The sequence below is a fragment of the Hyaena hyaena genome, unplaced genomic scaffold, assembly GCF_003009895.1.
Source record: "Hyaena hyaena isolate Hyena2069 unplaced genomic scaffold, ASM300989v1 scaffold_38, whole genome shotgun sequence".
NCBI classification, from domain to species: Eukaryota; Metazoa; Chordata; class Mammalia; order Carnivora; family Hyaenidae; genus Hyaena; species Hyaena hyaena.
Genome location: NW_024080670.1, coordinates 1,996,488 through 2,012,672, shown reverse-complemented (window position 1 = coordinate 2,012,672; position 16,185 = coordinate 1,996,488). Strand labels below are relative to the sequence as shown.

At 57.8% G+C, this 16,185-nt stretch overlaps 1 protein-coding gene across 1 annotated transcript; it reads left to right on the top strand.

Annotated features, from left to right (window-relative positions):
• The first annotated feature begins 344 nt into the window (after window positions 1–344).
• PRDM12 (PR/SET domain 12) lies at window positions 345–15,461 on the top strand. The gene is made up of 5 exons (XM_039229457.1): window positions 345–567; window positions 2,310–2,500; window positions 3,966–4,121; window positions 13,629–13,740; window positions 15,046–15,461. Exons 1-5 carry the CDS (start codon window positions 345–347, stop codon window positions 15,459–15,461), a joined length of 1,098 nt encoding a protein of 365 aa, XP_039085388.1.
• Window positions 15,462–16,185: the final 724 nt, after the last annotated feature.

The window sequence follows — 16,185 nt, the reverse complement described above, 5'->3', positions numbered from 1 at the left end:
CCGCCGTTTCTCCGCAGCCACCCGCCTCCACCCACCCACCCACCGCGCGCCCCCGCACCCACCACTGCCTCCGCCCGCGTCTCTCCAGCCTCCGCGCCGCCTCTGCCGTCTCTGCGCATTTCTCTCCGTCTCCGTCTCCGTCTGCGCCTCGCCCCCCTCGTTCCCTTTCCTCCCGGACCGCCTCGCCTCGCCTCGCCTCCCTCCTCCTCCTCCTCGACCTCAGCGTCCCCCACCCCGCTCCTCTGCCTTCTCCAGCACAGCCTCCCCTCTGCTCCTCCGCTCCGCTCGCGCCCCCGCGTCGGCCCGGCCGTCCGTCCCCGGCGCCGGCGCGCCCCGGGCCGCCCATGATGGGCTCCGTGCTCCCGGCCGAGGCCCTGGTGCTCAAGACCGGGCTGAAGGCGCCGGGGCTGGCGCTGGCCGAGGTCATCACCTCCGACATCCTGCACAGCTTCCTGTACGGCCGCTGGCGCAACGTGCTGGGCGAGCAGCTCTTCGAGGACAAGAGCCACCACGCCAGCCCCAAGACGGCCTTCACCGCCGAGGTGCTGGCGCAGTCCTTCTCCGGCGGTGAGTCGCGCCGTCCAGCCCGCTCGCGTCCCCTCCTCGCGGCTCCCCGGTTCCCGGATTCCCCGGCCTGGGCGCCGCAGGGCGCGGCCGGCCTCAGTTTCCCGGAAGCCGAGCCGGGCGCTGCGCAGCGAAGCGCGCGCGGGGAGGGCAGCAGCCCCGCACCCCGCGCGCTCGGAGAAGGGATCGCTGCGCCCCCCGCCAGCCCCTCACCCCTCTGAGCCGGCGGGTTCCCGGCATTTAAAGCCTTACTAGGCGTGTAATAGCAGTTGACTCAAAAAGAAGGGGTTTAAAATTCATTTAGTTAACTTGGGCTTGACCCGCGAAAGTTCCCACTTAAACCGAGAACTTTAAAAGGCAGGGGGGCTGGAGAGGGGGCGGAGGGCGGGCGGGCCGGGGGAGGGGGGGGAAGCCGCGAGGGAGCGAGGGAGAGAAAGAGAGCCAGAAAAGTTTCTTTTCTTTAAGATGTCTCAAGTTCTTATTCCTCATTCATCAACCTGCAAACAATATCTTTCCCCGGCGCTGGCATCTCTGCGCGTCGCCCTCTCTTCCCCCTTACGATTTCTGTTCCTCTCTTAATTTACCGTGCAGACTAATTCCACTTCCATTCACGCTATGTCAACCATCTAATCCCCCCTCTTTGTAAGGGGAATTCCTCGGCCCCTTTTAAACAAGTCCCCTCCGCATTGAGCTACAATTTACTGCTACAGCATTCTTCCCGGGCTAATGAATTTAGAATTAGCAATTTCTTTCGAATGGAGCCGAATGAATGCTATCACTTTAACAGCGTGACAAATTGCCGGCCGCGCCGCAATGGACACCATTTAACCCCCCCTTTCAGCCGGCCCGCTCGCCGGCTATTTTCCCAGATAGCTTAGAGGGGAATCTTGTAGGACACGGAGGCCGCCCCTGTGCGCCTGGCCGCCCCCACTCCGGCTGCCGCCCGGCAGGGGGACCCGTCCCTGGGGGTTGGGGGCCTCCCGGCGCTTTCCCACCCAGGGGCGACTTCAGGGCTCGCCTGGATCCCGGCGCCGCCCTTTCTGGCACCCCGGGTCCCCGGCGCAGAGGGGGACCCAGGCGCCCGGGTCGCGCGCAGCGCACTGAAGGCGCGAGTTTCTTTGGACCTTCCGCCGCCGTCTCCCGCAGCCCGCGGTCTTTTTCCAGCGTGCAGTCGCCAGTCCGCCCCGAGGTGCAGGGCCTTCCGCACCCCGAAAAGAGTGAGAACCCCTGGCCGCATCCGGGGGTCCTTGGACAGCACCCTGTGTTCAGTGCAGGGAGGCGCAGTGAGCGCTGAGTGCCCGGCCTCGGGGCTGCCTCGGCTTGGCTTACCACCTCCTCCTGGGAGCTGGCCTCAGTTTACCCATTTGTAAACCCACGCACTGCGGTGGGCACAATAGTTCTTAAACTCCAGGGTGGAGGGCAGGGAGGTTGTGAATGTTTTGAGAATTCGTGGAAAGATGAAAAAAGAAAAGCGCATCCCTAGAAATGAGCCCCAAAGCACCTCTTGCTTTTGAAGGCACCCAGGGTCCCCGTTTGCAAATGGAGGAGACTCCACCCTCCAGTCCGGTCCTCCACTCCTCGGCCGGCCTGCACACACACCCCAGTGACTTCTGCGGAGTCATTCCGGGGCGGGCCTGGGGTTGGTGTGGCCGGGCAGGACCCGCCTGGGGCCCTGGCGGGGAAGAGCTGGCCCTCCCTTGCCTCGGGCTCTGACCGGGTCCCCCTGCCCCGCGCTGTGGTCACAGAGGTGCAGAAGCTGTCCAGCCTGGTGCTACCTGCGGAGGTGATCATCGCGCAGAGTTCCATCCCCGGCGAGGGCCTCGGCATCTTCTCCAAGACGTGGATCAAGGCCGGCACCGAGATGGGCCCCTTCACCGGCCGAGTCATCGCCCCGGAGCACGTGGACATCTGTAAGAACAACAACCTCATGTGGGAGGTAGGTTCGAGCCAGGGGGAGAGGGTCCCCGGGAGGGATCCTGGAGTCAGGCAGCCGCCACTTGGTGGCTGTCACCTCAGCGTTCCCGGAAGCCGGATCCTGGCCCTGTATGGCAGGAGGTGCCTCCCCAAATCACTCCGGGGAAGGCCATTGCTGGGAAAATCTGACCCACCTTCCCACCCTTACGGACTCTTCTCGCCCTAACTGACAGAGGAGGGCTCTGAGACATCGAGAGGCCAGCGCTTGCCCAGGGTTTTGCCGACTGCTGGGAAGCGATCCCTGGAGCCACCTCCCAGCCACCTGCATGCTTTTCCTGCCCGAGGAAGCTGCAAGGAAAACCCCTCAGACCCACCCGGGCCCCGGCTGTGACGGTGGCCAGCATGGAGAGCGACGGGGGTCTGTAGGTTCTTCTTAGGAATGGGCTTCTCAGCCCAGGCAGAATAACTGACAAACTGGAAATGATCAGGGAGGACCTGGTGTTGGGTCAGCTTTCCGGGTCAGGGGCCCACATTCCACCAGATTATCTCAGCAGCCCTATGAATTATTGTTCCCATTTCACAGAGGGAAACTGAAGCTCACAGAGGCTTCCACCCCTCCCAGACCCCTGACCCTTCTCTCCTCCGACAGTGCCAGATGCCAGGGAGGGCCTCCCCGAGGACCAAGCCACTCCCCAAACGCTTCCTCCTCCTGGGGCTCTGGCCAGGCTGGGGCACCCTCTCCCTAATCTCATTTCCCCTCCCTCCATGGATCCACTCCCCCAGCCCCCACCTCACCGTCCCTGGAGGAGCCCGGTGTGACAAATCGTGCATCTAGTCACAGGAGCAGGAGAAAGGAACAGGGCTATGGTCCAGACGCCTTTCCTGACCTCACCTCCTCCCTCCCTGGAGGCCAGCAGTTATCTGTTCCATTTGTTGCTAGGTTAACAAGTTGGGGTCCAGCTTGATCTCTGAGTATCCTTGGTAAGCTCCCACAACGGGGGGTTAGGCCAGGCCAGGTGCCACCATGAGCCAGCCTTCCCTCTCCCGGCTCCTGTGTCCCCCTCCGAGGTCCTGGCCAGTGCTCATTGCTGCTTTGGGGAATCTCTACAGCTGCAGAGAGAGAGCTGGATGCCGCTTGGTCCAGTCAGTGATTCCTTGGAGATCCTTCTCTTCTGGAGATGGGGAGCATATGGCGGCAGGGGCCCGCGGGGGCCTAGAGACCGACTCCCCATTGGTCACTTCTGGCTGCCTGGCCTCGGGCAAGTCACTGCACTGCTCCGAGCCTCCCTTTTCTCAACTGGAAAAGTGAGCTATGAGCCACTTCCCCTTCCTGGGGCTGCTGTGAGGACAGAGAGAGTGTGTGTGGACCTGCCCGCCTAAGCCACCTGCCCCCCCCCCCCCCCCCCCCCCCCCGGCCCCGCCACAGGTGGCGCCTGCGGCACAGCCTGCCTCACAGGGTCCCTCATTCCCCGCCCCCCCCGGGACAGGTATTCAATGAGGACGGTACCGTGCGCTATTTCATCGATGCCAGCCAGGAGGACCACCGGAGTTGGATGACCTACATCAAGTGCGCCCGTAACGAGCAAGAGCAGAACCTGGAGGTCGTCCAGATCGGCACCAGCATCTTCTACAAGGCCATTGAGGTGAGCGCGTGTCCTGTTGCGTAAGCAAGCGGTGGGGCAGCCGGGAGAAGGGGTGTCACGGGGCAGCCGTGTCTGGGGACTGCAGGGGATGCACGGAGCCGGCCCCGCCCAGGCTGTGGGACCGGGGCCCACGCGTCATGGCCTCCGGGAACATACGCTTCACGGCAGGATGTCTGTTGTCCATCAGAAAGGACAGAACTTTTGACTTTAGGCCGCTGTGGATGTCACGAGCGCCTCAATGGTGAGGTCCTTGGATAGCTGCCTAGGGTGGGGGCTCAGAAGTCAAGAGATACAGAGAGCAAGACGCGGGAAGGTGGCCTGGGGAAAGCATTTGATGGGAAGGACGGCATCGCGTCTGTGGCATTTTGGCTCCTTGTCGTGCTCGCGAGGGACGCTCGTGACATGTGCATCACGACTCTAGTCTCAGCTGTCATACATCGATCCCCTGCTGTGTAAGGCTTCTCCCAGACTCCGTGTGTGCATCGTGCTGCATAGTCCTCACGTGTTCAGTCCTCAAGGGAGGGTCCGTGACGCCCCGCGGTTTACAGACAAGGAAGCGAGGTCTCACTCGGTGGCAGCCGGCCTCGGGAGCTCTTACGGGGCCTTGCGGGGCGATGTCAGTGCGAATGCCCGCGTGGGGTGGAACTTCTCGGAGGCGAGAGAAAGGGAGAGGCAGCAGACACATAAACATCACATCCCACGGTTGGGGGTAGCTAAGCCGGGCCCAGCTTGTGGCAGGTTCAGGAGGCTGGGAAAAGGAGGTGCTCCCTCCATAGGGAAATGCTGGGGCCGAGGCGGAAAAGCACATCGTGTACGGGGAGGGGCCGTCGGCGCAAAGCAGGCCAAATGGTGGCCACCATGGTGGCCATGCTGTCAGGACCCTCCCTGGACAGTGTCCCTTGGCAGAAATTTGCTTACCATCTGGCTCCAGAGTGGAACAGGCTGTCCTCCTTGCCCATGGCAGATTGGTGGCAAGTGTGTGGGGGGGGGCGTGGGGATGTTCCCCCCACACTAGTCTGGACCTCATTCTTCCATTCTGCTAGTGGGAAGGGGCTGTGGCCTTAGGGTGGGGCTGGGCTTGGTTGAGTTTTGGAGGAGTCCGAAGGAGGTCCCCCCAAAGCCAGAGAATGATTTCCCTATAGTTCAGTTTCTTCCTGGGACTCAGAGCCCCAAGTCGTTCTAAGGCCCGAGAGGCACTGGGGCCTAGCGGCTTCTGGAATCAGGGTCCAGTTGTCCCTCCATGACCAGGCCCTGGGAAATCTCCAAAGGGTTGACAGCAGAATGGCCTTTGCCTGGGCACTGGCATGGCCGGGGAGTGGGTCCCAGCTGAGGGGTGGGCCCTGGGGAGACCAGAAAGGAGAGTGAAGAAAGGTACAGTTTCTGGACTGGGGTTCAAGTGAGGGGGAGCAGCGTGGCCCTGTGTGAATGTAGGACTGAAGGTGGCCCAGGCCCAGGACAGAGGTGGCTGCTGGCACTGTGGGAACAAGGACCCCCCGACGGCTGTTCTCGAACTGGCCTCGGGCATGGCTGAACCTCACTTCTGGCAGAGAGCACCGTCCAGGGATCTTCACCCCCCACCCTCCCGGGATCGTCACCCCTCAACCCTCCCAGGATCTTCACCCCCCCACCCTCCCGGGATCGTCACCACCCCCACCTTCCCGGGATCGTCACCGCCCCCCCTCCCAGCCTCACACTCACACACTGATTCCCGGCCATCCCTGTACAGAAGAGACTGGGGACACACACCCTTTCCGTTTCTCCTTCGCACACACAACACGAGCACAGATGCACACGCGCGTGCATATGAGAGGCAGTGGGAACGCTTACATGTTTCGGCCCAAAGGGCTCCCAGCTGGGGCACACTCAGGGGCCTTGGTCTCATCTCCTGGTGCAGGTCACACTGGCTGAAGGCTCAACGGGAGTCAGGAAATGTCAATAGAAATTTCTACAGAAATCCAGAGTCAGAGGGCAAAGTGGCTGAAGAGTATCTCCAGGGAGGGATCTGAATTTATTTATAAAATTTAAAAAAATCTGCATCTCATCAGGATGTGAGGTGATAAAGGAGCATCAGGAAAAGGAAATCGTATCACATAGGATACCGTGGGCTCCTAACGTCACTTGCCAGTGACAAGCCTACGAAGAAGGGACTGTTTGGGTGAGGGACGAGGAAACACAAAATATCACTATACTTTCACTTAAACTGGAAAAAATATGTGTATTTATTTTTGAGAGAGAGAGAGAGAGCATGCGAGTGCACAGGCAGGGGAGGGGCAAAGAAAAAGAGGGAGACGCAGAATATGAAGTGGGCTCCAGGCTCCCCGAGCTGTCAGCCCGCAGAGGTGGACGCGGGGCTCGAACACATGAACCATGAGATGATGTCCTGAGCCGACTGAGCCGACCTCAACCGACTGAGTCGCCCAGATGCCCCTCATTTTACTTTTATTAAGTGAAGCTGGGCACCTTCCTCGTGACGGCAGCCTTCTTGCCATTGCGTGGCAAAGTCAGATTCCGCGGCAAAGTCAGATTCCGCTTAGGAGACCTGCGGTGTGTCTGGGCGGGTGTGAGCAGCCACCAGGCCACAGGGCAGAGGCCAGGACTCCCTGGCCCTTCTAGTCTCCACCAGAAGAAATTGCTGCTCCTCCAGGTCGCTTCCCGGAAGACTCTGGAATAGGTGGGCCATTTGTTGTGTGCGTGTGTGTGAGTTAGCCACGGAGACGGGCCTTTGCCATGATCCAGTCTCTTAATCGTACTGTCATCTCAGAACGGCTCTTTATCTTCCGTAACACCCATTACTTGCCCCGCAGAGTGGGAAGCAGCATCTTTAGCCCATAAGCAGAATACATGGCTGATGCCCTTACAATTTCCACAAACGCAAAATAACAGCCTTCCAAATGGAGCTGGGGTTTCAAGGCCAGCCAGTCGGTGGAGAACCCCCCACGGGGGTGTGGCATTTGGCTGCTATTCCTGGGCCACGCTCCTCGTGGATCGGCCACGGAAGAATTCACTGTAATGTGCGGTGCCTAAAATGGCATTTCTTAAAACACCAGGCACATGGCGAGTGGCCATTCTGTGTTGAATGAGTAAGTCTTTCTGCAGGTGATGGGGGCTGGGTCGAAAGGGGAACACGGGGACCCCGTTCTCCCAGGAAAACAAAACCAGCTACTCTGGGAAGCAAGACCTTGGACGCCAAAACTCGGCGCAGGGAAAGGATTTGGCAATAGGCTATGAGAGCTTTGGATTTTGGAGCTGGGCAGAAAATTCCAGTCTTTCCCCTCCCCACGTCTTGGCAGATTACTGTGCCCAAGTGTGGGCTTTTCCTTCCTGCTTTCCTCCCCATTTCGGAGACTTGAGCGTTTTACCCTGTAGCCCGGAGCCCCATATGTGCTTTCCTTTGCTTTACGAGGAGAAGCTCTTTCCTTTTGACATTGCTCATCGGCAGATGTAGCTAAGGCACTGTGATTATTAATAATAAGCACCAGTAATAATGCCACCATCCGTGGACCGTTCACCAGGTGCCAGCACCGTGCTAAGGGTCTAAACAATTTTTTAAGAATCAAGACCTTTCCGCTCTATGAAGTACTATCAGTCCTCATTTTATTATTATTTTTTTAAGGTTTATTTACTTATTCTGAGAGAGACAATAACAGTGTGAGCAGGGGAGGGGCAGAGAGAGAGGGAGACAGACCAGCCCACGCAGGCTCCAGGCTGCCAGCGCACAGTCCGACACTGGGCTCGAACCTGCGAAATCTTAAGATCATGACCTGAACCGAAACCAAGAGTCGGATGTTCAACTGACTGAGCCACCCAGGCGCCCCTCACTGTCTCCATTTTAATGGTGATAAAACTAAAGTTCAGGGAGCTCACAGGAGGTTGGCAAGCTGCGATTGGAATCTAGGCCTGTCGGACGCCCCGGAGCAAAGCTGTCGGTCACCATGTCATGGGGCCTCCCTGGCCCATATGTATCTGCTGGAACGCTATTAATTGGCGTGTCAGGACATCTGTGGTACAATGGAAATTGATATTCGTCCAGATGACACAGAGATCCTTCTAGACTAGGGCTTCTGCACCGCCGGGGGAGAAGGAGGGCCTCAGAGCCTCCTGGGAGCATGTTCGATAGTGTGACATACATTTTTATTAGGAAAGCAACCCCATACCCGGTCGGTTTCCATTTCTAATAAAAATTCAGAAATGGGGCAGAACACAACTTCTGGGCTGAGAGGGAAGGTTAAGAAGCACGAGTTGAGAGGGGCGCCTGGGGGGGCTCAGTCTGCTGAGTATCCGTCTCTTGATTTGGCTCAGGTCATGGTCCCAGGGTGGTGGGATGGAGCCTTGTGTTAGGTTCCACGCGAAGTATGGAGCCTACTTAGACTCTCTCTTTCCCTCTACTTGTGCTCTCTCTCTTTCTAAAGTAAAAATTAAATTAAATTAAATTAAATTAAATTAAAATTAAAAAAAAAATAAAACAAAACAAAGATGCGTGAGTGGAGAGATTATGTAGTTTGCCAAGGAAAGACTCAGGTGCTGATATTCCCCCAGAATCTTGAATGTAGATCTTACGGTACGAGACTCCGTTTCTTTGGGAATTATTTGGTTTCTTATGTGTCCTGAGCCAGTCTGTAACGTCCTGAAAAGTGGATAAATAGCCAATTCTGGTTCTCCGGGCTCCGGTGGAGAGTGTGGGCAGGGCCACGTTAAAGTGTTGGCCGTAAGACACCGCAGAAGGATTGGGAGACCTGAAGGGGACCGTGGCTGTTCTTTGCTCATAGGCAGTCAGCGGTCAGGACCCTGGGAGCCTGTGGACAGCGGTGCCACGATGTCAGGGAGGAGGCCACCGGTCTGGTCCCGAGGGTCTCCTGGTCTCCATCTCTGGGGTTATTGCATGAGGGAGACCAGGGAGCAAGCAGGGACCAGACGTCCACGTCAGGGGCTGCCGCTGGCTTCCCGGAGCTCGGGGAAGGGCTGAGAGTCTCCACTTCCCACCTCCCCCAGCGCTGGTGGCTTCTCCACATTTGGTGACATGTGTCGTTCTCAATGCCAGGAGATGCGTCTTCGGGGACTTTCTTTCTTTAATATAAATATATACGGTATGAAAGTAATATTTGCTCATTATGGTTTTAAAAATCCGATATCTCATGTAGAAAACAGACATCGCTCTTCTCACGAACCTTAAGTCGGCATTTTTTAAATAGTCTCAAAATGACAAACCCTTCCGTGGAAAGATGCATCGAAAACTGGCCACAGTGGCTGGGCGCCCCGGTGGGGGGGGGAGAGAATTACTTTTCATCATACACCCCCGTTGGGTGTTTACACGTCTTTGTCAACGTGTCTGCATCGTGGTTTTCATTTCTTACATTAGCTCGTAAATATACTAATTTTAGTACATTTAAAAAACGTGTTAGTAAATACAGGGCTCGCTCTATATTAAAAGTCAATATTGAAGCTCTTATTTAAAAAATAACGTTCCTGGGGCGCCTGGGTGGCTCAGTCTGTTAAGCCTCTGAGTCTGGATTTTGGCTCAGGCCGTGATCTCACGGTTTGCGAGTTGGTGGGGCTGTGTGTGCTGGCGCAGACTCTGTCTCTCCTTCTCTCCCCTCCTTCCCTGCTTGTGCTCATTCTCAAATTAAATAAATAAACTTAAAAAAGAATTTTTAAAAATAATATTCCAAACAACCACTTGGAGTAATAATACTCGGAATTTGGCTTCTGGTTCCTCACCATTGTTTTTGTTTTGTTTTGTTTTGTTTTAAAAAATGTATTCTTTATTTTATTTTTGAGAGAGAGGGAGAGAGACAGAGGTGAGTAGGGGAGGGGCAGAGAGAGTGGGAGACACAGAATCTGAAACAGGCTCCAGGCTCTGAGCTGTCAGCACCGAGCCCGACACGTGGGGCTCGAACTCACGGACCACAAGATCATGACCTGAGCTGAAGTCGGACGCTTAACCGACTGAGCCGCCCAGGCGCCCCTGGTTCCTCACTATTGTTGTTGTTGCATTTATTATATATTTAATAACACTTGCTATTATCAATTACAATGAGAAGGCTGGTGTTGACTTAGATACTTGATTCCTACACTGAGAGTCTGGAGGCGGAGGTGCAGATCAAGGCGACATCCGCTGGGGGCTTGCTGATTCCCATGCACGTCAGCGCTCTCGCTGGTGGTGCTACCCACCCTCGGCCAAGCCTGAAGCAGTGGCCTGATGTGGGGTTCCTGTGTTTGGGGCACTCGGCCCTGGCCTGTGCTCTCGTCGGGTCACCGAAGGCAAAGCCGCCAGTCACCCGGAGCTTTAATTGTGCCAGCGGCCCCGTGCCACATTGCAGTCTCTGCAGGGAGCACGTTGGGACTTGATACTCCACGGAGCGCTGCCAGCTTCCTGAGACGCTCTGAGCTCAGGGGAAATTACAAGCGCTCCCGGGTCCATCCACCTTGCAAAGCTTTATGTGGGGGGCTCCGCTGAGCCCTGACCCCCCGAGGCCAGAGCAATGGTGCTGTCCCCGTTTCACAGTCAAGGAGATTGAGGCCCGGTGACAGAAGGCAAGCTGCCCAAGGTCTCACGCTCAGCAGGTGGGGAGCCCAGGTGGCCCCTGAGTTAGAACCCTCTGCAGGCGTGTCTCCTGTTCAGACAGCCTGATCGGAAGCTGATTGCTTTAGAACCGTGATTCTGAAAATGGAAGCCAGGCGTCGGGACAGCGTGGGAGTGACTTACAATCAGAGTGTCAGAGTTGGGGGACCTCAGGGATCATGGTCCCCCACCGCCGCATTTGAGGAGACAAGCTTAGACAGGCCAAGGGCTGTCCTAAGGTCACGCAGGGACCCGATGGTGGGGGGCGCATCTGCACCTTCCGTCACTCAGAGAGTGGGCTTCTTCACAATGAGCAGATCTTTTTTTTTTTTTTTTTTTTTTTTTTAGTTCCATCTTCCTCTTGTCTGGGGGCTCACGCAACCCGTGTGTTCTCCGTCTGCTTTCCAGCAGGGCCTCCACCTCTGTCCCGCTGACTTCTGGGACAGCGGCCATGACTGTGAATGACCTTGAGGACTGTCCCTGTCGGGCCAGATTCTAGTCTGCCTGCTTTCTTTGAGGCACCACCTAATTCTCCTGGGGCTCGGGGGCTGCGCTTGTTTCTTCCATATTCAAACCCTGTGTATCCGAGCTGGCAGGACTTCTGGTCACTCACCAACCCTGAGGGCTCGACGCGATGCCCCATAGGCGGGGGTGGAGGGGGGGAGCTCTTGGGAAGGGACTTGGTGACCCCAGGCTGAGTCTTAGGGGGATGTGGTGACGAGGCCCCTCACACTTGCCCTCTCCCACTCATCTCCGTTCAGGGTCGAGCAGAGCCGGCTGGGCTGAGGGTCGCCCCAGCTCCGACCAGAGGAAGGAAGCTGCAGTGGCCAGAAGGGTTCTGCGTGTGACAGGGGTCCGCAGGCCAGAGCCACACGGAGGGTCTGGGGCCTTCTCTGTAACCGAGGAGTCCAAGGAAGGGGGGTCCTATCCTTGCGTGATTCCAGATACCCCGAGATGGTATGCACGTGACCTTGGTGCTGCACCTCCTTTGAGATGGTGGAGGACCCATGAGGAGAATAAACCACTTGCTGCCTGGGGGGTGCCCAGCTTTCTCTAGGAAGGTCAGAGAGTGACCCACGGGGTGAATGCCAAAGTCATCTCTGTGGGGTGCAGGCTTGGGAAGGTGGGCCCATCTCCTCTTTTCATTTGTGTCTCTCTCTTATTTTTTTTAAGATTTTATTTTATTTCATTTTGTTTTGTTTTATTTCATTTCTATTTCATTTCTATTTTATTTTATTCTATTCTATTTTATTTCTATTTTATTTTATTTTATTTTATTTTATTTTATTTTATTTTATTTTAATTTTGGAGGGCATGAGCAGAGGAGAGGGACAGAGGGAGAGAGAGAAAGAATCCCAACCAGGCTCCACGCTGAGCAGGGAGCCCGATGTGGGGCCTGATCCCATGACCCTGGGATTACGGCCTGAGCTAAAGTGAAGAGTAGGATGTTCAACCAACTGACTGAGTCACCTGGGCACCCCTTTTAAGATTTTATTTTATTTTTATTATTTTTTTAATGTTTATTTATTTTTGAGACATAGATCGTGAGCAGGGAAGAGGCAGAGAGAGAGGGAGACACAGAATCTGAAGCAGGCTCCAGGCTCTGAGCTGTCAGCACAGAGCTCAACGCGGGGCTCAAACTCACAAACTGTGAGATCATGACCTGAGCCGAAGTCGGATGCTTAACTGACTGAGCCCCCCAGGTGCCCCTAAGATTTTATTTTTGAGTAATCTCTACACTCAATGTGGGACTTGAACTCACAACCCTGAGGTCAAGAGTTGCTTGTTCCACCGACTGAGAAAGCCAGGCACCCCATCTCTTGCATCTTCGTTGGCTGGGCCTGAAGGTTCCCTGAGTGGGAGGGTAACTGGCTTTCACCACAGGCCTGGCAGGCCCCTTGGGGTGTCCTGGAGTGTGGGGCTTATGATCATGTCATGCCTTCCACAGCCTCCCTGGACTGCCAAGGGCCTTCACCCTTTCCCTGGAGCATGTCCCCCCACTTCCCGGGAGTGGCCTGTCATCATTTGTGAAGTCCTTTCCCATAGAAATGGATTTTGCCGGGGTGCCTGGGTGGCTCAGTCGGTTAAGTGTCCGACTTCGGCTCAGGTCATGATTTCACGGTTTGTGGGTTCGAGCCCCGGATCGGGCTCTGTGCTGACAGATCAAAGCCTGGAGCCTGTTTCAGATTCTGTATCTCCCTCTCTCTCTGACCCTCTCCTGCTCACGCTGTCTCTCTCTCTCTCTCAGAAGTAAATAAAAACGTTAAAAAAAATTAAAGGAAAAAAGAAATGGATTTTGCCTAAGTCTGTGTGCCCCAGTGTTTCCCGAGGTGGGGGTTAGCATTCGCCATATGCAAGGAATCACAAAGACTGTGACAGGGACGGAAGTACATGTGACGTGGTGCTGCCTCATGGGCACTTTGGATGAGAGGTGTTTCCAGAACATTTTCAGACAAGATGTAACCAAATTCCATAGGGTGCCGTGCAGCCCACGCTCCTTGGGAACATCCGGCCCAGCCCCGCAGCCCCGAGGGCTGGCTGAGTCTGGTTCCCCTCAGTAAGAAACGGAAAGTTTTCTGGCTTAGCTTCTTCTGTAACTTCTGCTTGCTGCAAGGCTTGGTTCCATGGCTGTCAGTGTGGGAGCCCTTAGGTGGCTGGGCGGCAGCTCTGGGATGGAGATGGGGAGAAGGCCTGGGCTCGGGGAGGGAAGCAGAGGGGCGGGCAGAGCATTCCAGGGCCTTCTGTGTCTGTGCAGCTCACTGGGGATGCCTCGTGTGGCTTTCTCAGGGCTGACAATGGATCCACATCTCCAGGGCAGGCACAGGTCATCTGCCTCCCGGCTGCTGGGGGCAGGAAGCGGGGGGGGAGGGGGCGGGGATGTGCAGACACCCCGACTCTCACCCTGGGACTGCTGTCTCCTTAACATCATCTTGCTCTCTTCCCTGTAGATGATCCCTCCTGACCAGGAGCTGCTGGTGTGGTATGGAAACTCACACAACACCTTCCTGGGGATCCCGGGTGTCCCCGGCCTAGAGGAGGAGCAGAAAAAGAACAAGCATGGTAGGTACTCTCCACGAGGCCACCATGAACCCCGAATGAGTGTGTGCGTGTGCCCACGTGTTTGTGGCAGGGAGCTTCCTGGCCTCCAGGGACCCTGGTTCCACCGCCAGCAGTATTGGGCGCACAAGACTATGTGCTCAACTAGGCAGATGTCCCTGGAGCTGTCACCATAGTCCCCGCATGAGCGGCAGTGTGTTTTCTGGACAAAATAAGTGCTCTGGCCGCACGTTCGGTGGGGAGATACCACAGAGGCAGAGAGTGTAGTTAGTATAAGGAGCAAGGGGCCCGCAGTGGGAGTCTGGATTGAGATCCAGTTTGGCTGTACACTCTTGTCTTAGTTTCTCCATCTGTAAAGGCAAGATGGGTGACATGACCTTCAAGTGCCTGCCAGCTCTGACAGTGTACACTTCCCTCTGCCCCGAGTGTAGGGCCCGGTGCGGGTGCTTGCTATATAACACGTTGGATGAAGGTGGGGCAGAGTGTGCCTTGCCCGCCTGCGTGTGTTGTGGTACACACTGGTCATCATGATAGAGACCGCTTGCAGAAGACCTAATTCATGCCACGTATTGAGCTAATAAATGTTTTATCATCCCACTTGAGTCCTTATAAAGCCCTGGTGAAATCTGGTCGTCTTTATTTTGCGAGGACAGACCTGAGGCTCACCAGCCCTTGCTCTGCAGCCAATGTTTTACAAACACTAATTTTCTCTGATCCTTACATCAGGCTTCTGGGGGTGATGCTATTATTTCCATCTCAGCAATGAGAAGTGAGGCACCTTTCCCTGGTACATAACAGGCACCCAGTAAATACTTGTGGGATGAATAAAAGACATTTTTTTTTGGGGGGGGGAGGCTTTTATGGAAGACTTTCATTTATAGAAGGCTACTTTGAGCCGCGTGCTTCCCATATACAGGCTAAGGGGGGTAAAGTGCAGCTTTTTGTGATCATCTCAAGTTGTGCATAGCCCCATGAGGTCGTAGTAGGTCCCCGTTTTACAGATGAGAACGTTGAGGTTTTGGAGGCAAAGTCACTAAGTCCCGGAGGGCTCAGCACCATCTGGATCCAACTCCTATTTGACTCCAAGCCAGGTTCCCTGAGGCCCCTCTCATGCCACCAACCAGTCTACTCAGGACCCCCGCAGCCACCCGGGTCCATCCGAGGCGCGCTGGGCCCCGGGAGGAGCGCGCGCGCGCGGCGGGGTGGGTGCGCGGGTGCTGGGTCCCGGCCGCGGCGCGGGTCGTAACGAGGCTGCTCTCTCTCCACCCCCCTCCCCGCCTGCCCCCCGGGCCCCGCCCGCGCGGCCAGAGGACTTCCACCCGGCGGACTCGGCGGCGGGCACCGCGGGCCGCATGCGCTGCGTCATCTGCCACCGCGGCTTCAACTCGCGCAGCAACCTGCGCTCGCACATGCGCATCCACACGCTGGACAAGCCCTTCGTGTGCCGCTTCTGCAACCGCCGCTTCAGCCAGTCGTCCACGCTGCGCAACCACGTGCGCCTGCACACGGGCGAGCGCCCCTACAAGTGCCAGGTGTGCCAGAGCGCCTACTCGCAGCTGGCCGGCCTGCGCGCCCACCAGAAGAGCGCGCGCCACCGGCCGCCCAGCGCCGCGCTGCAGGCGCACTCGCCCGCGCTGCCCGCGCCGCACGCGCACGCGCCCGCGCTCGCCGCCGCCGCCGCCGCCGCCGCCGCCGCGCACCACCTGCCGGCCATGGTGCTGTGAGCGCCGCGCCCGCGCGCCCGCGCGCCCCGCCTCCCCGCGCCGCGCGCCCCGCCTCCCCGCGCCGCGCGCCCCGCCTCCCCGCGCCGCGCGCCCCGCCTCCCGTCCCCTCCCCCCCCCTCCCCCCCCCGCCCGCGCGGCGCCGGCCCGCGCTGCGCTCCCTCTCCTGACCCGACCGCCTGGCGGGAGACGGCCCGGGCGCCCGGCGCTGTGGGTGCGCCCCAGATGGGACCCCGCTCTAGGCAAACAGTCTTCGTTCAGTCTCGCAGGTGAGGACACCGAGGGGCGGCTGATCGGCCTCCTCCGCCTCCTCGGGGGTCCCCGCGCCCGGCCTCGCCGGCGAGTCTCCCCGCTCCGGACTAGCCGGCCGCAGGGGCTGGCGGGGGGGGGGGGGGGGCAGGGCCTCTGCGGGGGCGGGGAGCTCGGGAGTCCGGGAGGGACGGCCGCCCTCGGCCCAGGGCGGGGGTGCGGGCCGGTGCGCGCCCCGCACCTCCGCTGCCTCTTGGAACTGGTGCCCCGCAGGGCCGGGGGTCACGGACACGACCTTGAGAGTTGGGGGGCTGGCGGGGCGCGGGGGCAGCCAGCAGAGCCCTGAGACCTGCTCTTCTCCTGTGGGCGGGCCCTTCTCGCCTTCTGGCCGCCTTAGCCCCGAAGCCGGCTCCAGAGGAGGGACGAGGCACGAATGCTGTGCAGTGTGCCAGGCGGGCTGAGCGCGAGGGCAAACGGA

Bases quoted from the DNA above. Each gene is read 5' to 3' on its own strand.
- PRDM12 (XM_039229457.1), top strand. From the start codon at position 345: ATGATGGGCTCCGTGCTCCCGGCCGAGGCCCTGGTGCTCAAGACCGGG. The intron at 4,122-13,628 runs GTGAGCGCGTGT...TCTTCCCTGTAG, and splicing joins TCTTCTACAAGGCCATTGAG to ATGATCCCTCCTGACCAGGA. The intron at 13,741-15,045 runs GTAGGTACTCTC...CCGCGCGGCCAG, and splicing joins GCAGAAAAAGAACAAGCATG to AGGACTTCCACCCGGCGGAC.